The 26879-nt window shown below is 41.8% G+C and overlaps 1 protein-coding gene across 1 annotated transcript in view; it reads right to left on the bottom strand.

Annotated features, from left to right (window-relative positions):
- AP3D1 (adaptor related protein complex 3 subunit delta 1) overlaps positions 1 to 22907 on the bottom strand; it is a 46348-nt gene extending 23441 nt beyond the window's left edge. The window contains exons 1-9 of the mRNA XM_026076517.1: positions 22656 to 22907; positions 8329 to 8424; positions 7502 to 7582; positions 6612 to 6692; positions 4600 to 4707; positions 4103 to 4232; positions 2599 to 2738; positions 2256 to 2329; positions 766 to 815 (exon numbers count right to left, since the gene is read on the bottom strand). Of these exons, the coding sequence (XP_025932302.1) occupies positions 766 to 815; positions 2256 to 2329; positions 2599 to 2738; positions 4103 to 4232; positions 4600 to 4707; positions 6612 to 6692; positions 7502 to 7582; positions 8329 to 8424; positions 22656 to 22751 (856 nt within the window). The 5' untranslated portion in view covers positions 22752 to 22907. The remainder of the gene's footprint in view (positions 1 to 765; positions 816 to 2255; positions 2330 to 2598; positions 2739 to 4102; positions 4233 to 4599; positions 4708 to 6611; positions 6693 to 7501; positions 7583 to 8328; positions 8425 to 22655) is intronic.
- Positions 22908 to 26879: the final 3972 nt, after the last annotated feature.

Genomic DNA, 26879 nt, shown 5'->3' with positions numbered 1-26879 from the left:
ATAAACTTTGTTTGTTTTAATGCATGCCTTATTGCTTTAGGAGAAACCTAGGCAATATCCCTATTAAAAGAAATGTCTTAATGCATCTTTAACAATGGCACTGCTGTTAGAACCTCTTCATTTTTACTATGTGCAACGCTGAGTAAGGCCACCTTGAATTTGAATCCTAATCTACTGGAGAACAGAGGGAAGGAAAAAAAAATCTGCAAGTGCTAAGTCTGACCAGAAAACTGTGTCACTCTATCACCTTAGCTTTTCTCTCCTTTTGGTTCACACCCCCTTCATCAATCAGAAACGAACAGAAACCAACTACAGATGAATGATTTCAATGACATCCTTCAAGGAATTGCACCAAGTTTTTAAGCCACGAAGATGCAAAAATAAGTCTACTCTTTTCCTCACACAAGGAACTTTGTCAAAGCTTCCAAGAGGCATCAATCGAATTTTAATTTTATCACTGCTGGTATATTTCATAGTTCTAGCAACATTTAGGAGTCTGCGTACAAATAATTACTAGTTGTTGGTTAGTGCTTTGTTTTAGCTTTTAGTAAATATGACATAACAGCAATAACTCAGCCTTATCTACCGACAACAAAGGATCTTAGTCACAGCTACACAGTGAAACAAATTGCTTAAGTTTGCCAGGCAACTTAAATCAGTTATAAAATTTATTAATAGGCTGTAAGTTAAAAAGGTTTATAGCTGGTGTTAATTGATGACGAAGTTAATCATGTTCTTTTCTAGGTTACAAATTTCAGTTCTCACCTGCTATTACTGTGTTCACACATTCATATAAGAGAGACATGGCTGAGGTGCTGAAACAGAAATCAAGCATTTTAAATAAGGAATACAACCAGCACATTTTGAAGAGTTGTCAGCAATATCTTGACACTAGTTAACACCTTTAATTACACAGGAGATTGTCTTCTGTTCCACATACCTTCAAACTAGATGAAATAATTCTCACTCAAAAACTCTTGGGGGGACAGAAGGAGGGGGAGTGGCTACTGAAAATTAAAAAACGCTAGTTCTGCAGTCCTCATCCTTGACTTCCAAAACATCTACAGGGTTCTGCTTTTAAACCATTTCTTCTCCAGGAAGAAGCAAGTAACAGCACTGTGACATGAGGAATGAGGAAGGAAGTGATAACTCAAAACCTCAGCACCAGTTATGGAGCCCTGAATCAATCTTGGCCAAGAATTAAATCAAATCCTCTCCCCAAGATCAAAAAAAACACGATAAGAAAGGCAGACAGAGAACCCCAAAGAAATCTCTCTCCAAACAGAATGAGTAGGGCACAAGCAAAAGACCTCTCAAAAAATCTACTGGCTCATAGGTACACACTTGCTCACTCCTTTAAGAGAGCAACACATTTTAAGTGTTTGATTCCCCCCAAAACTTAAATTCAAGAAAACTCTTGCCAGTTCAACACTGCGTAAATACAATGCAATTCTGAGAACTTCAAAGAAAAGCTGAGAGATGAAGCACCTCCCAGTCACATAGTGAATCTCGCAAGCAATAAAGGAGCAGAACTGGGAAGCAAGGTCTGCAACGGTAATGAGTAAACAGCTCTGGAGGCAGCAGTCACAAGTGACGTTGCAAAAGTCACTCAGCCCACAGCATCCAAGACTCCAGTGCACTCAGAACTAGGACAATCATTTTTGTCCTCTATGCATTTAGTGGGGGATGGCAGGGGGGTTTGCCTCATGCACAAGCGATATTAGATCAGAAATGACTGAAACAACGGAAACCAAACAGGATGAAGTCCTCGCAAGTAATTAGATGAATAACAACGGTGATAGTGAGGGAAAGGAGGTGGAATAGAGACAGGATGAGAGATGCATACTGTTCGTCTTGCTGCTTTTCCTGGAGAAGTATGCATTTGTCAGTGCTGCAATGAACTGAGCCCTCTTTAGGTATCTGGATGCAAGCCTGCTGGCTGGTTTACTCAGAGCCAGCTTTAGAAGCAGTATTAGGAGGATGGACAGAATTACTTTGGCTGGAGCACCCCTCATTGATACACAGGTATCCTTTTCAAATTTGCTCACTCCCATCCAAACATTTTCCTTTTAGGTTTTATATCTCACTAGAGTTTTTCAGCAACAGTCCTGATGCAATTAACTTTGACACTTGTAAGCAATATTTCCAGATTCCAGAAAAAGCTCAGAAACACATCACCAGACTACTAACTACTGATCTGCCCAGTAGGCACATCACCGATGTTGAATAAACAAAGTAATATTTGTCGTACGTACCTGTGTATGAGGTTGGTCAAAGGCTCAATTAACTTCTTCCCCAGCCTAGGTTCTAATGGAGTAAGAGCACCAAACTATTCAAAAAGTGTGGACAAGAAACTGATTTAATAGCCGGTTTTAAGCAGGTAAAAACATCACTTAAATTGCAATTCATTATATTTTACAAAACTACATTAAAATACTTTTCCCCCTTTGATTATGTTCACAAATACTAGAAGAGATTCCTGGTTTCTTTTTATTTTAATTTAATGGTAACAATACCTCCACACAGGGGATCTATTTCCACACCCAAAATAATTTAATGAGAATCCCAATCCCGTAAAGATAGATCTAGAATACTTGCCAGTTTTATAATTTTGATGAGAACCCAATTGTTGGTTGACGATGTCATCAACTTGAAAAACAGTGGAGCAAGGGAAAGGTAGTTTTTGGGATTGCGTCTAGCCAGCTCACAAATAACATTTACTGCAGCAGACTGCACACCTGAGAAACAGAAGTGGGAAAAGCAGAAATCTCATCACAGGCTTAATGGCAATTGAAGCTTCCGGTGCAGAATATCCAGAACAGAAGCAGCTGAAGATTCAGACATGTCAGAAGAGGTATGGCTCAGCCTCATTGCCAAAAATGAGGCAGTGAACAAAGAAAAACAATGCAAAACAAACTGAAAAAGGATTTTATTTAATTTTGGCTGCCCTCCTTTTTGGTTGCTTTATGATATTTCAACAAGCTGAGTATCTGTTTTGAGTCAGCGAACAGCACACTGTCATTCTCTTTCCTTCTTTTCCAAGGACAGCTTGTTTGTGGGACACAGACAACACTATAATTAATAGTCCTACCCACCATAAGGCTTCGAGATGCTCATTTCTTTAAAATGAGTAATTTAGACATTTTTTAATTAAAGAGCTACAAGAAAAAGAGAGACTTGTTAAACAATCTGACTGAACATGCTCATTTCTTTTTCAGTTGCTCAGCCTCAAAATCCCTTATTTTCATTTGGGAATCTTCTATTCTAGATAGTCCAGGTTTTCTAGTATAAAAGTCTTTTTATCATAAAGCAGCATTAAGAAGTCTATTTTCTCCTTTTGTTTAGTTTTTTTTTTTTTTTTTTGAAAAGATCGTCCCTGGAAGATGGATCTTATGCACCCTTATCAAATTAGTCCAGTATATGTATTTAAATTTGTCCCTCTAAACACACACACAAAGTCAACTGGAATTCACAGAACTGCACTACACACAGAATTCTTGACACGAGTGTACAGCATTTTGGTGCAGTGAGGGAAGACCAGCATCTCCTGGGAAGGCTGAGCAGAGGTGTGAATACAATGTAGAGCAACTGCAAATTTCCTACGCTACAGCTGAATTGCACTGACACAGTACAGAGGGACCAAAAGCTGTTTAGGCTCAAAGTTTAAATTTAAAAAATAGGGAAAAAAAATACTAGGTTATGTGAAATTATTTTAAGCACATCTATTGCAACCCAATAACTGCAGCTTTGTAAAAGTGCATAGGAAGCAAAAAAAAATGTGAAATCAACTGAAATATTTTCCATAGTCAGGCTAAATACAACAAACCAGGAATCATTAAGTAGTTTTATCCCATAAATACTTAACCTGCTGATACAGTTTCAATAACGTTACCTACGAAATAAGAAACGGACGCTTCAAAGAATGTATTTTTAATATGGTAACTTCTGCAAAAACTCTCGTATGCTCATCCACCTATTAAATGATGAATCAGTACTCAAAAAATGACTACAGAATATTTACATGTTCTCTCTCTCCACCAGGTCTAAAGACATTTATACCTAGATGCTTTTGAGTAGAAGCAATTTATTAAAATCCACTCACCAGGGTCTGGATCTTCAAGTTTCTCTTTAAGGCGAGGAAATGCAGGACGGAGGGACTCTGGGTATTTCAAAAAAACTTTGTACATGATTAACACTGCTTTCTTCCTTATATAAGGCTTTGTATGAGACATCTGTTAATGAAACAACTAAGATCAGACTCTAACAAATTTACATTTCCAGGACTCTTCAAGGTCCACGTATCAACATCAGTATCTCTCAAGATTGTTCTCCATGGGACTCAGCTACTTTTAAAGAATTTGGCTTTTGAAGAGAGAGCAAAGTACTGTCATTTATAACCCAAACTAACAGAAATATTCAAAGTCACCCCTTTGAGCTAACTAACATCAGCAAAGGCTCCCCCAAAGCCCCACAAGAATATCAAAGTGTTAGTTTCCACTTGTAACAGTTCGAAGTTTAACAGATATTTACCAGATTCAAACAATTTAAGCCTCCTTTACACACATATGTATGGCAAAAATCCGTTTCTTATCAACTCACCAGTGTCATGATGTCATTTGCCAAGTCCCTGGCAAGATCTGGAGTAACAAAACAGGACAAGCCAGTCAGTGCAACTCCAGTATCATATTGGTTAGGGCTACTCAGATCCTAAAAAAAGGAAAAAAAGGCTCAAAAATTTAAGATTACACAGGATGTAGAGAAACAACTTTCTCAGACCAATATTATTCATTCATTATGAAGCAGAGCTCCTATTCCATGGGAATATTTATACCAACTGCTGAGAGGCATGTTATCCAAGCCCTGCTTGGATATGGTTTAATAATGGGCATGAAGTATCATAATTAAACACTGGAAGGAAGACTACAGCATAAATGCAATTAGACATATCAGGCCACACACCCTAAACACAGACACAATCACAAATGTGTTTAAAATCCTGAAGAAATCTGAAATTAAATCTGAAAAATCTGAAATTAGATAGTAACCCTGTTAAGTCAAAGCAAAACTGTCATCCACTTCACTGGAAACAAGTAATCGCGTCGCGTGCTTAATAGTGCCCAACTTAACCTCTCTGTCAGAGGAACGAGTTAATTTTCCTTCCAATTTGCTGACAGCTTCATGACTTTCAGTCCAATAAAGACAGAACACAAGCTAGTGTGCAGAATATATTTTATTTGTGAAGTTTCTTTGTATTTATTTGAAGTTAATATACCATATATTCTTTCAGGCTTTTCTAAGCTTCAGACTGTTAAGTAAATCAATATTTCTATCTGAATATATTCTAGTATCAATTATTAAACCAGACCTCATGAAATACAAAGCATTGTAGGATCAGTCCTTAATTGCAGTTATTGGGAAACAAAAGTATGAAGTGAACTGCACAGAGCTTTCCCACGTGAACTATCAGTATTACCAGCCCAGGATCACACGTACAAGGAGACTACGTTAAGAAAGCTAAACTTAAGGAAGCCTTTAAGGTACCATACCATTTGCATCTCATTTTAATACTTTTTGCAGGTGATAAAAGATTATATTCTACTTTAAGAATAATGAAATCTACTTTCTAAGGGGCAACAAAACTCTGCAGTTCATTCTAGCTTTAACATTTTTGGCGAAGTGACAAACTTAAAATACAAAGTTGCATAACTGTTAAAAACTCAGGCACAAGAAAAAAGGAAGATCCTAGTAGGAGACAGATTCAGAATAGTAAATTCTCCATAATAAAGAACATGGATGAACATTACTAAAAATATGTATTTGTCAGAGCTGAACAATTTAAAAGATAATGAAAAGGAAAAGCACTAGTTCTTTAGGCAAGATACCAGACAACATTCCACTGTTTTGTTTTTTTTTAATAAAAGCTATTCCAGCTACTTAAATGGTAAAATGCAGGTCACATCTACTACTGGATTAGTCAAGATTTAAAGTGATACTTTGAAAATTACACTTAGTTTTTTTTTTTTTTAATATATTTAATCTGAAGAATAGAGAAATAACACTGCAACCCACTAAATCTGACAGAAATTCAAATGATAAGGAAAAGGTCTACCAAACCAAACTCAACACATTTTGGTACACGAACGCAGCGTTGGCACAGGCTGCTGTTCTGCACCTAGCCTACACATGATTATGCAAGACAAGTCAAAAGTTTGATCGGTTATTATTGGCAGAAAACAGTCCCTCACAAAGTTCATGAAACTGGATGACAGCTCAGTTTATCTCGGGAATGGAGACTTTTTTCTGATCTACTGCATTCTTATGAGGGCTGTCTGAGAGACTGGTACTATTAATAAAGGTTATGGTCTTCACCAATCACTGCGTTGAGTAAACATATAGCTGTATGAGACAGCATGAAGAAAAGCTATGGACAGCTACCAAGCATTTCATTAATCCCTCAGACTGCAGAATGAAAGTGGACCGTGAACCAAGTAAACAGAAATCCACTTAGACCTCTCTGTATTCCCCCAAAACAGGTATTTTATATAGATTTGAAACTACGGGTAAGGAGACAATGGAAGAAAAAGCTTGAGAACTGGAGACAAAAGTTTTACCTTTCGGATTTGATTAGTAGTCAACATAATTACGTCAGTCCCTTCATGGAAACACTGAGAGGCAGCTAGGTAACCAATTCTCTGTGAACAAGACAGCAGAAGAAAGCCAGTTATTTATAAGTTTAGACTGTGTTCAAATGAACAACAGCTGTTAGCTTCATCAGCAATATTAAAAAGCTGTATTAGACAAGAGTTTGCATAATAGAAAAGGCATGACAGGGTTCTCAGTTCTTTCCTGATATAATCCCCCCCCCTTTTTTTTAAATCATCTCATGCAAGTAACATCCATAGTTGTAATACACCTATCTTAAGGACATCAAAACTAGCATCATCTCCTCTACTTTGTTAGAATCTACGGGTTCAATGACTGAGAAGATGTAGAAATAAAGTAGGATTGCCAGTAGAAGAAATGGGGAATATTACATTTATGTTGTCTGTGCTGTATCTAACACAAAGCAAGAATAATATCGTTTAACTCCTGACTTGCAGGTCTGAATGAGTAGTCTCCAGATTGGGCTTTAAGCAGTAATATTCTGCCTTTCTTGGTGAAAAAGGTCTACAACACAGGGCACAAACAAAACTTTTTTGGAAAAATTATAAAACCGTAAGGAAAAATACCTGCAACTAAGAATCTTAGATGGCCCTCAAAACAAACAAACAAACAAACAAAAAATAACAAAAAGTTTTTTCACCAAGAAAAAAAGATAGCCAAATAGCTGGCAGAAGAAACCTACACCAGCAGGTCAAGTGAAACCATCCATGTACTAGAAAGATTTTACTTCCTTTCCATATTGACGAAAACAAACTGAAATACGATGTTCCAATGTATCCATTAAATACAGTAATAAAACAGCTCAGCTACTATAGTTTTAATTGCACAGAGAACTCACTTTGAATGTAAACTTTGACGCACTCATGACTTCAATAATATTGAAAGCAGCCCAACTGATGTCGTAGCCCAGCATCTGTAACTGTTAACAGAGAAGCCAAGATAACAAAGTTGTGAAATAAGATACTCAAGAAAATAGTTGGATACCTCAGAAAATTGAAGATGGAACCAGTTAAGAGTCCAAAAATAATACTGTAAGTTATCTAAAGTTTATGGCTAATGCTACATTCGATGCCACTCTATGCAAATAAAAAGTGTAAAAGTTGCACCAGAAGCAAGTTTTAGAAGTTTGCACTAATTTCAGGTACTACATTTGCAGATATCTAAGTATCATTGTGGAAGGTTTTTATTCCTGGTTTGGTTGAGCTTGATTTGTGTTTCTTTTTATTTATTTCTTTAAAAGAGAAATCTCTTTAGCAGTATTTTCCTCTCCTTCTCCAGAGGGCCGTGCAAGGTGAAACTGAAACATTAGTTTCAAATGCTTATGCAACCAAATGGAAAGCTAGGCAAGCACCAACACAGCTGAAGACGACGACTATTTTTTTTTTGTTTGACTAGTTTTCAACCAGATTAGCTGCCTGATCCATCTCAATAAAATTGTACAAGTACTAGTGCCCATGCAATGGATGGAGTGGGAATATGCAACCTCTGACATCAGAGGCGCGGGCAGGAGCACTTCCACTTGCAGCCTGCACGTACAAAAGCTTAAAAGCCTGTCACGAAACTACAACCGAAGAAAAGCAGACATTCAGACAGAAGGCTAGCTGGCAGTCAGCAAGAAAGACAAATTACAGATAACGTTATGTTATATCGCAGCAAGGCACTTACATATGTAAGTTTGCAGACTGCATTTGCTTTCACTGCAATATTATCCTGCTTTAGTTCCTGCTTGATCTCATCGATGCACTGGGAGATATATTTTGCCTGAGGGAAATGAAGAACAACAAAAAAAGTTACTTTCACGCTCATTTACCACAGAACATTCAGTTTTGTAGACTTCAAGCCCATTAACTCAGAGAAGAAAGTTAAACTCATCATTTGCAAGCACCGAATTCCACACATGCACATTATCTAGGTAGGCACTTAATTTTGATGGAACTACTCATTAACAAGAAACACCATGCTTCTATTACAAAATCTAAAACATACAGAAATGTTTCTTCAGTGCATTTCCTCTCCCCCCCCCATCACACTGTTCAGTCCAGAGCTCTAGTTTCCAAGATTCGTGAATAAAAGCTGCCCAATGCAGATTGTGTACCTAGCGGCCAGAACACAAGTTTATGAGTTTCACTATTCCTAGAACATAAATTAGTCACTAACCTCAATGGGAAGTCAGAGATTACTTATTTATTATGTGCCTAGAAAAACTATGTGAGGCACTATAAATAGCCCACAAACTTAAGGTGACTGATGAAAATACAAGTTCCTCCTCTTTTGGGCATACAGCACTGCAGATGTGCACCCAAAACAATCCTCACACCTGAAGGGACAAGGGTACGAGTCTCTTAGAGCTGAATACAAGGTAGAAGTACTTTTAGCTGTAACTAGTTAACCTTTTCCATTTACTCAAAACATGGCAAAGTTAACCTACTGCCCTGGTTTGTGATTTAGATAAGTGATTTTGCCATTTACATGTTTTGATAAGCAACACCTGTTTATTTGTATGAATCTCAGTAACTTGGAGAGCCAAACATCAATGTTTACACTTAAATATTTGGCCCTTCATTTCTTTTCGAACAATCATGTCTGTGCTTGTGGGAGGGATATGGCAAACATGATTTAAAAATACGTGTACAGATTTTACTTTATAAATAGGCTTAATTCAGTCAGAGATTCTTTCAGCTCACAATTAACTATGATTAAAGCACTGAAAGCATCTGCTAGAGAAATCATGAAAAATTTAAAAGCAGAGAAATCATCTCTCCTTAGAAAGCTACGTATGCACCGGGGTATTTATCATTCAATATAAATCAACTGTCAGAGGAACCAGGTCAGAAACAGCTTACCTAGCTGCAAAGCAAAATTCTGCGCAAAAACCATTACCTTCCACCAAAACATATTTTTCAACATGGAAATCCATTAATTAATGTTTCTCCTCTTTATACTAAAACTTGTGTATGTTCTTCAGCCATTTACACTGTCCTGGAGCGATACTCATGCTTCAAGTTACGAGATTCAGCAGCTAGAAGTGGAGAATGCTATTCTTGATAAACAGCAGATGAGAATATTAAGAAATTGTACAAGGTCCTTAGTGCAAAGAAACACTACTGTGATCCAAGTGAGGAAAAGCAGCAACTGAATTTTAACGCAGGGACTTTATGCTCTAAGCCACAGTCGCATAATGACAGTTTACGCTGCTGTAATTCAGAGTCTAGCAATACCAAAATTAGACCCCACCACCAGGATGCAAGGTGAATAAACGTAATTTGGTGTAGGAGCAGTCTCACTGGGTTAACAGCTTCAAAGCAAGCAGAATAATTTGACTGGTTTTTCTCTCAAATCTTGCAGTTGCAGAGAGATAAAGCTGATTCCTCATGGCACTGGTCAGCTCAAGTGGAATCGCGTTCATTATTTGGAAACACGTTATTTGTCTTTGTTGAACTTCACCGAGTTCTTGCTCGGCCCATTCCTGGAGCCTGTCAAGATATCTTCAAACAGCAGCCCTGCTCTCCACTGTAACTCAACTCAGAAGGTCCGAGGTCAGAAAACTAGCAAAGGAATTTACTCTAAGAAATGTAACATAATCCCCAACACCCCTATTTCGGAAAGAAGTAATATCTCTGTGACAGAAGTTTTGTCATGTGAAGAGACATCATACTAAACACCAAACAACTCGTTTCCCTACAGAGATGCTCAGCTGTCCTCTTGCATATGGGTGAACCGATCACATCCACCAGAACAGGAGAGTGCTGCCCCCAAGTGTGAAACCATCTAGAGTTCAGACTACTACTTCCACGAAACCCAAGATTTGGAATTTTAGAGCCTTCTCGGCCTGAGGAGGAGTCAGGTCCAGACAGCTTCCATGGAAAGTTTAAACTCTTGAGTTTAAACTAAAAGCTTCAGATAGTAGGTAATACCTACTTGAACAGAGACGCTGAAAGAACCACTTACACAACACGCAACTGATCTAGAAATACATTGTACCTACCCCTGAATATTTTATGCACACATGGTAGCATGCCGGAACAGTGTCACAGAATCCTTCACACGTGTATCTGGTTGCCACATCTTGGCCAGCAACACCAGTACCAGTTTTCAAAGCCAGAATCATAATGCAGGTTCTCATTCTTCACGTCCATATACAAAAAGCGTCACTGTCATTTCTCATAACATCTATCCTCAAACTCTCTAAACATTAGCTTAACGTTCCCAAACACCTCTCAGGAGCTGAACATAACCCACTGTATGACAAGAAGGTGGAAGAAGCTAGAGTATGGAAAAGTTAAATAATGCACACAACTATGGCAACCAGTCAGACCCCCTCAGCACAGCCAAATAAAGACTCCTGAGTCACTATTCAAACCCAATGGCCTCAGCAGCCTGCAGGCAAACCCTTGTCTATGACTCAGCCTAACGTAACGACCAACTTCTTTTAAAGAGGGTGAAAAACCATATTACAGAACTTAGAATCAGATCTAATAAGCTTAAATATGAAATTTTGAAGAGCACAAGAAAGTCCTTCCGAAATGTCTGTACATCAAGTCCTAAAAGACTACAAGGAACAAAAGACACTATAGATAGAAAGCTTCAAAGGATCAGTGGGTACTAACATTTTGATAATCTCTGTGGAGTAACATTGGTGTGAATGAGTAATATGAACAAAACTGATCTATTTATAGTCTTGCGTTATCATCCGAAATCCAACAATCACGTCTTAACCACATTTGCTACCACATTTAATGTCTAAATAAGCAGGAAGGAAACAAGTGTTCAAGTGTGCTTCTTTAAGTTCTTCCCTGTTCTCTTGCTAACGGAAGAGCTGACCTTTGCAGAACACCAGACGGCAGGTTTTGTCAAAGCGTTTTCACACTGAGTGATACCCCCAAGCTCTCCCATGACAGCTTTCAAGCTGTTCGATTCAGGCTGCAAAACTAGACTAAAACTAGAATAACCACTTGATGCAACGAAGAACCTTTTTTAGGCATCTGTCGGCATGGTAGACCCAGAGCAAGGCCTACATATTTGTGGGAGAGAAACATTTAAATACTAACACAGGACAAAATCTGGATACTTCTGCCAGCATTGATTCACTGACAGCCCGTGGATAAATCTCTAATGCAGCAACTTGCTAGTGGGCTAAGTAAGAAAGAATAAACGCTTCCCGGGATGTAACAGGCTCAGTTTTTCGTAAGTTATTTTAGGGAACCCAAGAAGGAACGGCAAGGAATGGAAAGGAGAAGGAATGCAAAAGGAAAATATTTCAAAGTTCATTTATTCTCCCAGTATTGATTATAATACCTATATACTTCGTAACTATTACGTTCCTTAATGATTTTGTGACAATCCTACCTGAAGCCCTCCCAAGAGGGGGATGAGTCAGTTTTGGCCAGTCAACTGAGGAACACTTAAGTCACAATATTTACAGATCTTGAGACACTCCCAGACTGCTTTCAGCAAATAAAACAATTGAGGAACCCTTTCACTTCTACTGAAGTTAAGAACAAGCAGAGCCATTAAGCAATCCAGCCAAAGGCATACGATAACGCAAGGAAAAGTGTCAAGTGGAGGAAGAGATCTTTTATTCTCGCTAGTCTGCCAAGCAGGAAAGGAGCCTGTCCCAACTCTTTGGGAAAGGCTCCTTAAGTCAAACGCTATAGCAACCACTTCAGCAATTGTTTTCTCTCACATATAGCTCAGAAGGAGAAAGATTAGAGAAACACATTCGTAGCAGCGTAGCTAAAACCCAAATAAGGCATGCAGATGAATACAGTAATTACACAGCAAAGCTGTGAATATAGCGCAAAGTCATAACTGCCATTCCTTAATGTATTCCACCAAACAGATGTGGTAAGCACTTGATATCCGTTTTCAAAATACACACAGTGATTTTAAAAACAGGGCTGAATTTTTCAGGAGTTCCAAGACCTCACCCAGAAAATATGTGTATTTAAACTAATGCGAGTGGCTAAAGTAAAAGTGGAGGTATCAAGAATGAAAATAAGACATAAGCCCATTGAAACTAAGAGCAGAGAGAAAAGTGGGTCATGGTAAGAAGCCAAAACTTCAGTTTATAAGATTTTTCATTCTCCAGCTTTTCAGCTTCCCACAAGCCATGTTTTTTGAATTAATTTTGAAAAGCACCAAAATTTTATCCCAATCTCCAGCCTACAGAAAACTTGGGATTTGCTATTTCAGAGAGGTTCACAAAAGACTAAGATGTTGTTTGTCAAGCAACAGAGGAACAAATTTGCAACAAAACAAACCAAACAACCCCCCCACTAATCTAACTGAACAATAGTTACGTTCCTAGGGAATGTGATCCTTTATGTTGTACTTTCATCTGCGTTCAAAGCTTAGTATTTCACAGGAGATAAAAAGACACTAGTAATTAGAATGAATTTCACTGCAGTATCTTTACATTAAATTTAATCATGAAAGCTATCCATTTTCAATTACCTTAAAGAGTTGTGCCCTCATCTCAGCCACATACCAATTATCTGAAGTCAACAGAAAGCAAACTCGCATTCATACTGCTTAGGATTACAGTCTAGCAAACCAAAGGCAAGAAAATCCTCCACTGAGTCCTTACCGGGATCCAACCTCAATCCACTGCATCTGCCACAGATTATTTGTTTTTGAGGTTTTCACCTGTCACTTACTGAAATAGCAAAGTGTTTTCCACCCAGATTAAAACAGCAAAATGCCAGCGACCATCAGTCCCTACTTGTCATGCACTTTCAAGGTTAAATGCACTGTTTTAAGGAACTGATTACAGTGAATGCCACAAGGAATAAGGTATGGTCTAAAATAAATGGGTAACTATTATTGTAAAACAAAATTTGGAATAAGAAAGAACATAAAGACAGCTGAAGTAAGCAGAGACTATGACATTTGTTTTAAACATTGTAGGATTTATGAGGGTTTTTTTAAGAACTTGGAAGGACACACTTGAAGTTAAACTCAATGAACTCACCTTGAGTGCAAGCACATGACATGATTTCACATGCAAGCAAAACGCCTACTGCACAAACTTCCAGGAAACCAGCAACAACCGCTCCCTTTATTTGACAACCTTAAGAAATACCACCAGCTGGATGCAAGCCACACAACACGACCACGGTGCTTAATGCAGCGTTAAGGGAGTTGCATCACGTCCAGCCCTTGTGGAGGCAGAACAACTCCCAAACTTTTTTATGCTTCAAGCAGAAGACACTGTTACGAGCACAGCAGAGATCATCCGCTACCTGGTAACTTCCAGAAGAAGGCTGCAAAGAAATGCATAGCACTTGCCTGCTTTCTATCAATCCCCCCCCAAAGCAGTACTCTGCATTAAGAAACACCACTGAACCAGTCAAATAGAATTTATACACCAATAAACTGACTAGGGCACTTGAAACATAAGCACCACAGTGTGACAGCACCCAATACATCAACTGAGGTACTGGCATACTGAGAGCATAAAAAAAGTGAAACATGCTATTTTTCAACTCACTTAACAATGAAAACAGGACAGCATTAGAGATAAGCAAATTGGATGTTAACTTCAGTCCTACATAGCTAAAAATATCACAGCATTTAAATACTGCAGAAAAAAAGCTATCCAAGATAAGTGACAGGAGCCTTTCTTAAGACTACTACACGGTTTGACAGAATTTCAAGACGCACAATCCCACACATTATCTTAAAATTGACTTCACTAAAACCATAAACTAATCAAAGTAAATAAGAGTATAACAGAATGAAAACAGTAATCGGGAAACTGCGCAGGTTCTCAGCAGCCAAAATAAACTGATGCGAAAGCTATTGAGATGCAACAAAGAGCTCAGAAAACATGTTACAACTTGAAAGGCATTTTTAAAAAGCCAAGTTTATCTTTTGCTCAGTTGTTAATAAAAATTATTGCCATATATGTTTCAACAAGTTTTAGTTTGCCTTTACCACTTGGCTTTCCAGGGATTTACTCACACATCTTGTAGGTGGTTTCGAGATCCTAGACCAATGTATTGTTCTCATCAGTGATAAATACAGTATTGGAGGCTTGAAGGTCAACCTTTGCCATTTCATTTTGCAGCAGTCACCTTCTATATTATTAGGAGCATGGTGCATTATCTGCTATTCCCTTCGCTATTATGACCGAAGCTAGATAGCAAGACTCCTCAGCCAAACAGTACTGATGGAGGCATGTGAAAAGTCAAATTATTTACACATACCTGTTTATTTTATTTTATATTATATTGGCTGAAGTTGTACATGCCAACTGAAACTTGGGATTACGCCCCCATCTATCCTAAACTGATTTGTAAACCAATAAAAATCATTGAACTTTATCTTAAAATTCAGACAAATGCTAAGCAATTAACATATCTGTTTTAGGGCCATATCAAGCAATTCCAAACACAGATCAGGGTCACAGTACCATAAGGCACTATAGAAACACATACAATCTTCAGAACAGGTAAGTGATATAGAAGGATTAGATGTGGGGAAAAGAAACAGATGCGGAGTTGCAGCTGCTTGTCTACAGCTGCAACAAGTCAGAAAAAGAACTAGAACCGAGGCCAACGCACGTATCCACAGGATTATGCTGTCTTTAGAAACACTAGGCACGGCAAAATCAACTGGATTTTCTTTGCAAATGCAAGAGTATTCTGTCACTATCCCACTGAGAGAGTCTTTTTTGCAGTTTAGCCGAAGTCAGTTGAAACATTTAACACAAGAGCATCTATACGGGAGCCTGGAGCACAGACAAGCAAGTTCTCCTGTACTATTTCCCCACACAGGCTACTCTGAGATGCCAACAACTAAGTGAATATTATATAGCAAAAGCCAAAGCATATCAACATAAATCAGTAAACACGTATGGTCAGCAAGACTTTAGAGACGTCCCTCAATACAAACGTGGCTCCGATTTGATCACAGTATTTGTTAATTTAACTGCATAGCAATTAAAACAATCCTCAGAAGCTCATGCTGTCTAAACTATACCTGAGCAGACAATCAATACACAGATGTGGCACACAAAAATGCCAGTCCCTGCAAACAAAAAATGTAATAAAAACTTACTTGTACATTATGCAAAAAGCTATACAAATACCTTTACGATTGATTTTTCAATTGATTAGTTCCAGTCATATTCCTGTGCAGCATTTCAGGCTTTGATAAAAGGTGTTTTGTTGTCTGTGTAGGAAGTAGTCATCTCCTTCTAAGAAACCACAGTATCTATTGTTTTAGAGATTCAACTGACAAGAATTAGTTCAGAGGGAAATGTCAACAATAAAAGAAGCTTAGTGAGATACTATGGATTAATGTTCTATAGAAATACAGCATTGAAAATGTTAGAGAGAAGTAACACTGTAATAAATGCAAAAGCCATGAGAAGTTCCAAGTGATGGAAGGTTAAGAAAGACAGTGAAGAGAAAGATGGTTCATGGCCATCACCGACTTCTTAAATGCAGTAAAAATGTTTGTGTAAGTAAAGTAAATTTGTTCACCTGCTTCCTGCTGTACAGTCGTACAGGTCACTCAAACTTCCATTACTTAAGGCAGTGAAGCTTAGTCACACACTGATATAGCTAGAAGTGATATATTTTAGTCAGGCCTAAATCTGCCATGGTAAACTAGCCTACTTGAAGAAAGTTTCAACACACCCATATTGACGTCTACTTCACTTTTTAAATCTTTTAACATATGCATCTCTCAGTGAAAACTAACAGGTTTGAATGTCTAGGTTATAAAACAAAGAAAAAGCTAATATACAAAATAACACTCAACTACGTGGCCTACAAGCTAATAGGTCCATCAGCCTACTGACCACCGATTTAGGAGGTAAGTCGGTATGTCCCAAACATTTTTCCACTGCCAGCTACACTTCAGTATTCAACAGGCTTCGCAGCTGTTCTGTTATTTTGAACCTATGCTTCTAATTCAAAAAAAAAAGCACACAACCACCTTTAAGAGCTATTAATACCACCACTAACCATGTTATTTTCTGCATCTTTCTGGATTTAACCAGACTGCTTCAGATTATGAAGGACTTTCAGTTTTTCAGTATGAACAGGCAGGTTTCTTTTTTAAATAAGCTAAGAAACACAAATGCTTCTTTATAACTGGTCCCATGACTCAGACTTTTTGATGCACGGAGTTTAATGCCTTCCTTGCTGCTCTTTGTATCACATCAGAAATGTGACACGCTACCAAACAACACTTCTAGATGAACAACCCAAAGGTAATCTTTGTACACCAAAAACATTCACTGACCTGCATTGTGGAGGAAGAGGTTTCTCAGTAAAGCTTGTGGACATTTATCACACCAGAAGAGATCAAAAAAAAGAGATGAAGGACTCATTTTCTACATTCAACACAGGGACAAAGGTGGCTGCATCAAAAAACCAACAAATAAGTAGCTCTCTGAAGACCACCAGAGTAGAGAAGGTTAGTTAGTATCTTCATTTTTATTTGACTTTTTTGGTAGTTCTTCCTCGGACCTCACAAGAGGCACGCTGTATGTGTCCACTCCATTTCTTAGGATGAAGTATTGGAATCTTCTTCCTCTCCTCTGCACCTGCCTAGGCAGAATTTGTGTTTACGCATATGAGAAAGTGATCCTTCTGGAGTGTTTCAAACCCTCAGAGGAGACAGCTACAAAAGGCTCTGGACTGGGAACAAAGCTATTAGCCTCACTTACGCCACAGCCAATTAAATAATATTTAACACAGGAGAAAGCAAGAAGCTAATGAAAGGCAGCTGTAATGCAAAGCCTAAGCTGCTCTCTGCTTGTAATTATACAAGGAAAAGCTCACTTCATTCTTTTTGTTACAAGGCTCCAGACCCTTTATTTCCTATGACACAGGACATAAGGCAAGGACATTATTACACTTGTCCTTGCTACCTTGGAGGCCACGATCACTCAGCTTCTTTATTGATTGGTGTAAGGTCCTTATCAAACCTTTCTTTGTGCATTGTTTCTATTTCCGACTTTGCCTTTTCCAGTGATTCAGATACTCAAAGAATTAACAATAGCAACTCCAGATCCACTCAGAAGTGGGTGGAATAATGAGCTCCCTTCAAAGACATTAACACACATATGGCAAGCAGTAACTGATCAAGCATCGGCAACTGAAAGAACCGTCTGTCATCAACGAACTGCACATTGCCTATCAGTTGGGCTGTTTTCCAATCTTCAGCACCAACAAACTTTTTAGTATTCCTCAAAATTCCCCTATTATGTCCCACTCCATACCCTTTCCTATTAGATATTTATACTGCAACAGCAGCTAGGGGCTAAGGCAAAAGACCGTGGCATCAGATGATCTTCAGCCTGGCTGATGACAGGCTGTGCATGAAAGACTTCCATAGTTTTAAAAGATTCCTCAAAACGCCTTATACCACGATTTTACATGAAAAAGTAGCTATTTGCATTTGATTGCAATAGCCCTTTATTTAGCAAAAAAGGGCTTTTTTTTTTTTAGTAATACAAGTCCATTGCTCTTAGATAACAGCCACTAAAAAGCAGGAGCCTACTGCCAGTTTGATAAGTCCAGTCTTTTTGAGTAGTTAAACGTACATTCCCAGCACATTGCTGGAAAGACCTCAACGTGTCCCTGCTTTATCCCTTTATTTTCAACGGAAATTAATTTTAAGTTTTTTCCAACCAGAAACACTGATCGCTCCTTTCTCTCCTCCAACTTGTTTCTGAGAGAGGTCACATACAAAACAACTTCTTCCATATAAATCAGCAATGAGATACTCATCACTGAATGTTACATACAAAAGAGAATGTGAGGTGGTTTTTTTTTTTAAACATACTTTCAGGAAAGGCATCAGCTACAAAAAATGTAAACCACTAATCCTGGCACTCAAGAAGCAGACTCTCTGAAAGAAAAGGGATGCAATTTTATCAAGTTGTGAGAGACACAGACATTTTGTGCTGGATTTTTTATTATGATCAATTCCCCCCCTCAAGCGTCCTCCAATGAACCAAAGGCACTTGAAACACGCAGGGGTATGGTCTGAGCAGGACAAATCACCACTCATTTAACATCTCCATTTCTATTACTTCACCACCTCAGTTTTGTAAAGGTGCCTCTTGCCTTAGCATTCAACAGTACTTTTCTTGTTGGGTACAATAAGCTTGTTAAATGCAAATACAAAACTCCGTGCAACAGCCAAACAGTGTCAATCAAAGGATTATCTCTCCATGTATTTCAAGTTCAGGAGAACATCCTTAAACACAAATCATTTCCCGGTTTGGAGTATCTAGCAAAAAGATCCATTATACTTTTAAGACCACATGGTACAAACCACTCCTCCCTTTACACAGATGTGCATCCAAAAACCAGAACTGGGAGAACTTATTCCATAGGATACAAAAGCACCTAATAACAGACGAATGACCCATCACTTTCACAATTAAAAGGATTAATTTTCCAGATGAAAGAGAAAGAGAGAGAGAGAGAGAGATTAGGAAAAAAGGTCAAGGGAGAATGGAACAAAGTATCTCAAGTCTTTCTTGCAAGTTTGGCTTTCCCTGGAATTTTGAACTGGCACCAGGAAACACCACAGGGATTAAAGCATCTGCATAGAGTGCCGAAAAGTAAACATAACATGTTAAATTAGGAAAAGACCTAATGCTGTCGTGCTACCTCATTCCCTTCACAGTAGCGCTTACTTTACAGGAGGACGATGCAGCTCCAGATTTCCCTGGGAGACTGGAGAACAGAGTATGTCTGCACTGAAAAGCAACTAGGTTACCTCAGGTGTTACCTCTTGCCTCCCTCTCATCCTTACAGCACACCATCACTTCAATTTCAGTGTTTTAAACCCAAAATAAGTGGGTCAGCTTTGGATACAGATTAGAAACTAAAATGAAAGTTGCCTCTGACAGGTAATTAAACATTTTGCAGTGAGGATGTTAGCTGATGTGCCAGTAGCCCTCCAGTACCCTTAATTCCTCTCTGAGCTGAAGAGGACACTCTTAAAACCAGTAACCTCAGCAACACAAGATTAATACATCATCATCAAGGAAGAATGTAGCTGGTCTGCTGAAAAGCTGCATTTGAAGAACCCACACATAAACCTAGGTGACAACCATTTGGCATATCCTTCACTACGAATACATCCTTGATGTGTCAGCGGAACGAAGCCGCTAGTTTAATGAAGTACCAGATACAATAGCCTGCGATAGCACCTATAGCAGAATAGGGAACTGTCATATTTAAGAACTGGAAAGGAATAAATCTGACTATCTCCTGTCTACCAGGAGAGACTGCCCAGACAGATGAGGGGAAAAAAGATGATGGTGGAATTTCCACATGAGGATTTTAAATTCGAGAAGGCAAAAACCAACACACACAACAGAAATTAGCAATCTGTAAAAAGCGTAACTAAATAATATAAATAAAAATAAAAAGGTCAAAACCATACTCATACCTCCATTTCTTTCATTTTTATTTCACAACCATGGCACCTTCTTTCCAGAGACATCTCTTTCATAGAGTAATTCTTACTGAGATCCAGCAGTTAATATCCTTGCCACCAAAGCATGTTGCAGATTGTTCTCAACAAATTCGCTCTTCTGAATTGGCCAAAACGTCTATCTTAAGCTTAGATACTTATCTTGAGACACACAGATGTCAGACAACTACACTCCACATTTGAGCAACACTTTGTAGATACAATGAACAATGAAAGCAGTGTAGGAAAAGGAGGAAGAGTTTTTGCAGCTACTTCCTCTAAAATACTAATCTGATTTTGCAATATCACCTGAAAACTAGAAATAGCCTTCACGATCATTCACTGGGAAGCACTAAATCAATGCCCAATATCTTAACAACAGAAGGTTTACAGTCCTCTTTTGCTAGTTGAGGTAGAGAAAGGAACAGTCCTGTGCTGTTTGCACTCACTTCATATATTAAGCAAAATCTTTGAAGGAGTCCAAAAAGGACTGTGCTACAGAAGACTCAAGTGTTATCAGTGCCAGTTCAACTGATCAGCTGAACACAAACTGAAGTTTGGTTTTTAATTTTTGCTGTGCACACGAGGATCTAAAGAACTGTTGCTACTTAATTATCTATTTTAAAATGTCAAGATTTAAATTTCAAACTAAAGAGCTACCATCATTTAAACTGCTACCGCGTTACCCCTCAACCACCGCAACCGACATCAGCCTCCGACTTGCAGAAAGGGGAAAGTAACACGTGTGCTTTGACCTTAGCGAATGCTAGAGCGTGCATGTCTCTCTAACGACTTCCTTCAAATATACACAACCCCCTGTGTATGCTTGTGTATATTTTTCCAACATTATGGAATGTGATATATTTTTCTCATCTCCAAACAAAGGAAATTAAAGCTAACACATTTTAACTAAACTTTGTCACAGGCTAAGAACAAGCACCCAGGATGGCTCCTGACGCACAGTAATTAAACCTGATGGTGTGCAACAGCACTTGTGCTCTTTACCTTCCGAATATATGGAGTGCTGGAAAAGGAGCTATTTGTCACAAAACTATCTTAGAAATGAGAACAGTACACTCAAGCCTCCTCAAAGAGGATGGGAGCCACAAAGGCCTGGACCTACACAGAGGGATCCTCAGAGCTTTGACAGTTGAAGAAACATTTTCTGTCCTATGCACAAAAGAAATAAGGCATATTTATAAAAGCAGCATATCACACAAACTGGGCCTGAACATGCTATGGAAAAGTGCCCCACAGAATTGTTTACTGATTAGCTGTTCCAGCTCCGAGTATAACAAAAACAGCTTAAAACTACAACAGCACAGTTAAACACAGTAAGTGTCCACATAAACATTCTTAGGTATCACCTCACATGGCTTAATAAATGCTGTTTCCATTCCTCCATATAGTTTCCCATTTTTTTGCAGGGCGCTGCACACTTCACAGCAGTACTATCTTCCTCTGCCACCAAATCAATACTCAGTGACACAATCAAATAAAAAAATTAAATACTTTCCCAGGTATCATCACTAGCAAATAACACCTTGCATTGTGCACAATGGTCTACTTAAAAGTCATTTGAAAAAACAAGTGTTTTTTGGAAGGTATGTTACATTTCAGTCCAACAGTGCCAGTAGTGAAGAATAAAGAGTTAAGATAACTGTTAACTAGTTACAATAATTAGTTAGAATAATTAAGAGATAACTGTTAGACAATTCATAAGAGCTTCTAAGGCCATGACCACTTACTTGTAGATGAACATAAATCATATCCTTAGCGTTCATTACTTTCAAATTAACGTGTAACACTTCAACATGGAAAGTCTCATATAACATGTTCTTGATGACTAATTATTTGACCTCTACTAATTTCCTGATAACATGTCTCCAATGCAAAATGAGTAACAGGCCAACACATCCAACTATTTCCTACCTACATAAGCTTACAAATGCAGAAAATGTTTTAGTTAGAAGGTATATAATAAGAATAATTTCAAAGCTGAATTGTGTCTGAACTCAGCTTTACATATAGTTGATTACTGTAGTGCAGGAAGTCAGGAATTCCTTTATTAGAGGTGTCAATGATCTCAACACCACAATAATACACTAAATAGGAAAGTAAATGCAAAGTGTCACCCCCCCTTATCCTCCTTTTCAACTCATCGCTCCCCCGCTGCCTTCTTGTTCTCCCACAAGCTTTCCTTTCTGGCCTACAGCCCACACCCCTGTCTCATCTTCCTCCTTTTGATTCCTGCTTGCATCTTCCCCCAAACAACATCCTCTTTCCGGAGAGGGGGAGCCACCCGGCTCGTCTGGGCCTAACCGAGCCTCTGCTGCATGGAGCGGGGCCGAGGCACCCTCCCTCACCCCCAGGCCCCCCGAAAAGGGAGGACCTGACGGGAGGGCTGGCAGCGGACGGGGGTGACAGCCGAGCCCCGCGGCGGGAGGGGGCCGGCCGGCCCCGGGGGCAGCCCCAGGCCGGCAGCAAGAGGTGCCAGCCCCGCCGCGGGGAGCAGGGGGCCCGCAGCCCCTGGGGCCGCTCACCTCGTCCTCCTTGTGGTTGCGGATGCCGCGCACCAGGTCCTGCAGGTTCTTGTCAAACATGCGGTCGATGCTGCCCTTCACCATCTTCAGCGCCATGGCGGCGGGGCCGCGCCGGGCCGCGGGGCCTACGCTGGGGGCTGAGGGGCCGGGCCCAGCCGGGGGCGCCGCCGCGGCTCCTGATACCGCTAGAGCCGGGTGAGACCAGCGGGCCCGGGCCGCTCACATCCCGGGCGGGGAGGCGGCGGGGCGCGGGCAGTGCTCGCCCCCGGCGCGGCGCGGAGTAGCGCGGCTACAGGCAGGCGGCGGCCCCGGCGGCCGCGAGCCCCAGCTCCCGGCTCCGCTCGGCCTCCGGGTGCCCGACAAAATGGCGGCCGGTCAGCTGAGGGCTCGGCCCCGCCCCTGCCTGGCCCCGCCCCAACCACGATCGTCCGCCTCGCCGCTCGCTAGCCCCGCCCGCGTCGCGCTACGCCCCGCCCACACGCGCCGGCCCCGCCCGCACCCCGCCTGCCCACGCGCCCTCCCGCGAAAGCCGCGTCACCGCTACCGCTAACTCCGCCGCGCAAACCCCGCCCCCTCTTTGCCCCGCCCCCTCTTTGCCCCGCCCCCCACGCCGCGCGGGGCGGACCGGGAGGCCCCACGTGGCGGGGCGAGTCCGGCGGGGTTGGGCCGCGGCTCCCCCGCGGGGGCCCGCACAGGGCAGCGCTGTGGGGCTGCTGCCCCTGCAGGCAGGGCCGCAGGAGGCGGTTACCCGGCGTCCTGCCTTTCCTCCCTTCCCCGGCCATTTTTACAAGCTGCACAACTGATAAATGCAGATTTTGGAAGTGTCACCCATGAGTTCAGTCCCAAATGCAGCCCCCAGGCACCAGGTACCACCGCCAAGGGCATCACACGGGAACCTCAACAACCACCTGTAGTCACCTATCATTCATGTCACCTTTAGCAGCCTAAGAAATATAACAGTCCATTTCCCCAGGTGAAAAATCCCAACGTGGTCAAAGTGTGCTCCTCCGGGAGAAGGAGGCAGAGCCGGGGGACGCGGGAGCCTCGCGGGTGGCATGGTGCACACGTGCCACACCGGGCACCGGGCTAGTAGCAGCTCAGCCAGACACACCAGGCGCACACCCAGCACACTGCGGACTTGTTTGGGGTTACAGAAACACTGAAAATCCAATCTCAGACACCAAAGACCTTCTTCCGTGGGACCAGCCCTCCCGCTACCAGCCAGGAACAGCCAGCCGTCTACCCGCATGACAAATACCTGCATCATCCATGTGTGCCCATCTGCCTGGAGGATGCGGGTGGGTGGTGCTCTGGATAAGGAGAGAGAAGGGAAAAGGTAGAAAAGCCGTTCTTCTACCCCATCTTTGCCTTCAGAAAGGGATTCCGGCATTTGTGAAAAGAGCTGAGTAAACAGAAAGGAGCTTGCAAACAAAAAGAAGCGACCTTGCAAAGATCTGCTTGTCCTTTTGAGCTTCTTTATGGCAGGAGAAGGAAAACAATTTCTGTTTGCTTAAAATGTTTTTCCTCCTTGTCCTCTGTCTTCGGCTTTTGACCTATAGCTTGTGTCTGTTGGACCCTCACAGAAGAAAGGCGCTCAGGGGTTTGGTTTTTATTTTATTCAGGAATGGCTACCTATCTCAGCTTTCCAAACTATAGAGAGCATGAAACTCCCTTATGATCATCCTCAATTAAGACCGTGGCTCTAACCCTAATCATTGCCCTCGATAATACCTAAAGATCCTCACAACTCCAAGCCTCTTGTCTCCATAAGGCATTTGCAGCTCTGATTTTTCGTAATAAATAACGCCACCTTCTGTTTTTGCTGCTGTAATTTCACAGCAGGCTTCTCTGCAAAGAAGCTTTCCCATGAGCGGCTGTATCTGCTCCTACGGCGCTCGCAGCCTATTCGCAATTCAGTAGCCAGCAACACAACATCCCTGAGCAAATTTTGCACTTTAAACACTATGGAAAAGCTTTAGCTAATGGCTCATGGATCCTAGTGTCTTTTAGTGGGGGGAAACACAAGCTTGACCCTTACATTTCTGACAGAGATGGACCTAAACTGCTAAGTTCGGGCGCTGACCCTATTCTTCCCCTAGAAGGGGCTATTAGGCAACATTTCTGTGAATTTTCTCTCCGTGTCTTGCACAGCTTCCCTCTTCCTTGGCAGTTCAGAGCTGCTCCATGCATTTTGCTGTCCAGACTTCCATCGAAACTAACTGATACGGGATGACTTTGGTATTCATTATGTTAATTGATATCTTTGTGCAAACTGATCTCGGGAAAAGGACCGTGAAAAGCAGCACTATTAAAATGCGAAGGTCAAAAATGTGATTTTCTACAAAAGCTGTGTTCAGGCTCCGGTCCAGCAAACCACTTAAGCACGTGAATTACTTAAACTCCATAGGCAAATCCACCATAGACAACAGGGATATTCTCTTGCTTAAGTTACGTTCCTGCTGAAGCACGGTGCCAAATCGTGGCCTGACCTCCTTTGATGTACCCTATGGGAAAATACTCACAGCATGGCTCATTTCTAAAAGCCTGTTTCTGGATAGCCTGTTCCTGCCAGCTGGATAGTGGTTTGATGTGAGAAAGGATGGGACCAACATCTTTGAGGACATGATGCCTCAGTGCCAGGTACCTTTGGCTCCGCTAACCTGCAGCGCTCCGTGAAAATGCTCCTAAATCCTAAAGCTCCGAATCTGTGCCAGAAACACCACCTACACCCGCCGCATCCATGGTCTCTTCTCCTGTGCAGGCACCCAGCAAATGTGCCGTAAACACAGCCCCTTCCCTTGTTTCCCACGGAGATGTTTCTATTTATGCAAACTATTTTCATGCAGTTATACTCGGGAAGGGAATGTGCTTTAGCAGTTTGTGCACAGTTGGCACTTTTGGGTACCAGGTCCTGCTTTGTCACTCCCGCTCTGCATCACGTCAATGCTCTGTCACTATTTGTTCAGACAGAAGTAGGTCGCTCCATAAAGCTGACAGCAAATGTGCAGAACGTGTACTTAACCAGAAGGGTGGGCAGGCACACGCTGACGTTGGAGCGGTGTTATTTGGAGGTGGCCAGACTCGTACCAACACAATGGCGAACTGAATTCCAGCCACTCGCTAACCATGACGGAACATGACGGTTCAGGGTATCTGAACTTGTTTCAGAACAGTTTATTCCTCATGATAACCTATTTCTATAACGCTTTCATGGTAGACGAGTTTTTAATGTGTGCACCACCATGGGGTGGACATGTTGGGTAGGGAAGGGATGGTAAGAGGGAAGTTTTATACAAGCCACGTGCCCCATGGGGCAATGCTTGGTGCAGAGCGTATCTATTCCCGTCTTCTGCATCCGTGCATCCTTGCCTGAGCCTTTTCCTGCTGGACGCTTGCAGAAGAGTCTCCAAGTGTTGTGCTTGGCAGAGCTCAGGCTTGAGGCAAGGAGGCTGGGGGAGAGGGGAGGCATGAGATGGCCACCAAGACAGGCCCTATATTGACGGAGGCTGCGGGGAGTGTGGGTTAGGCTCTGCCTGGCACTGCTGGGCGCAAGATTTGTCCGGGCTGACCCAGAGGAGTCCCACAACACGGGGATGCCTGTCCAGATCATCCCCTATGCAGGGGACAGGGAGCTGCTCTGCTCTCCGTCCTTCCTGACTCCTTCGCACTTGGCACCTCTTCACCGGAATGTCCCTCATGGAAATGAAGAGGGAGGAAAAGAGAGAAGCCACCGAGCTCGCTCCCCCTCAGCCCGCGTAACGTGTTTACGGTGCTCAAACACGGCGTCTAGCTGCGGTGTCCCCCGCGCCAGGGCCAAGCCGCCCGGGGCTGGCGGCACCTGAAGCGAGCGGCGCCAGGCTGCGTGGGGCCGCGTGTGCCGGCGCCGTGTGGCGCTCACCCCTCCGATTTGCCAGCCCTCTTTCCTCCCAGGCGCTCCGGACGGCCCGTGCCCGCTCCAGGCTGGCCCCGTCCGCACTGACAGGCCTCGCCGGTGGCCCCGGGCGGGCGGGACACGGCGACCAGGCCTGGGGACGAGAGGGAGCGGCGCAGGGCGCTGGCAGGGCCGGGCACCGCCGCAGGAGCAGCAACGGGCCGCGGGCAGCGCCTCAGGCCTGCGGGGAAGCCTCCTCCCCTCCCAACGCCGCCACCCCGCGCCTCTCCCTCTCCGCCTCCTCCCGCCCCTCGTTTCGTCGCCGCGGGCCACGACCACGCGCTGCCTCCCGC

This window comes from Apteryx rowi, unplaced genomic scaffold, assembly GCF_003343035.1.
Source record: "Apteryx rowi isolate R43461 unplaced genomic scaffold, aptRow1 scaffold_433, whole genome shotgun sequence".
Classification (NCBI taxonomy): Eukaryota; Metazoa; Chordata; class Aves; order Apterygiformes; family Apterygidae; genus Apteryx; species Apteryx rowi.
The sequence above is the reverse complement of the archived record's forward strand: the minus strand, read 5'-3'. Positions and strand labels throughout refer to the sequence as shown.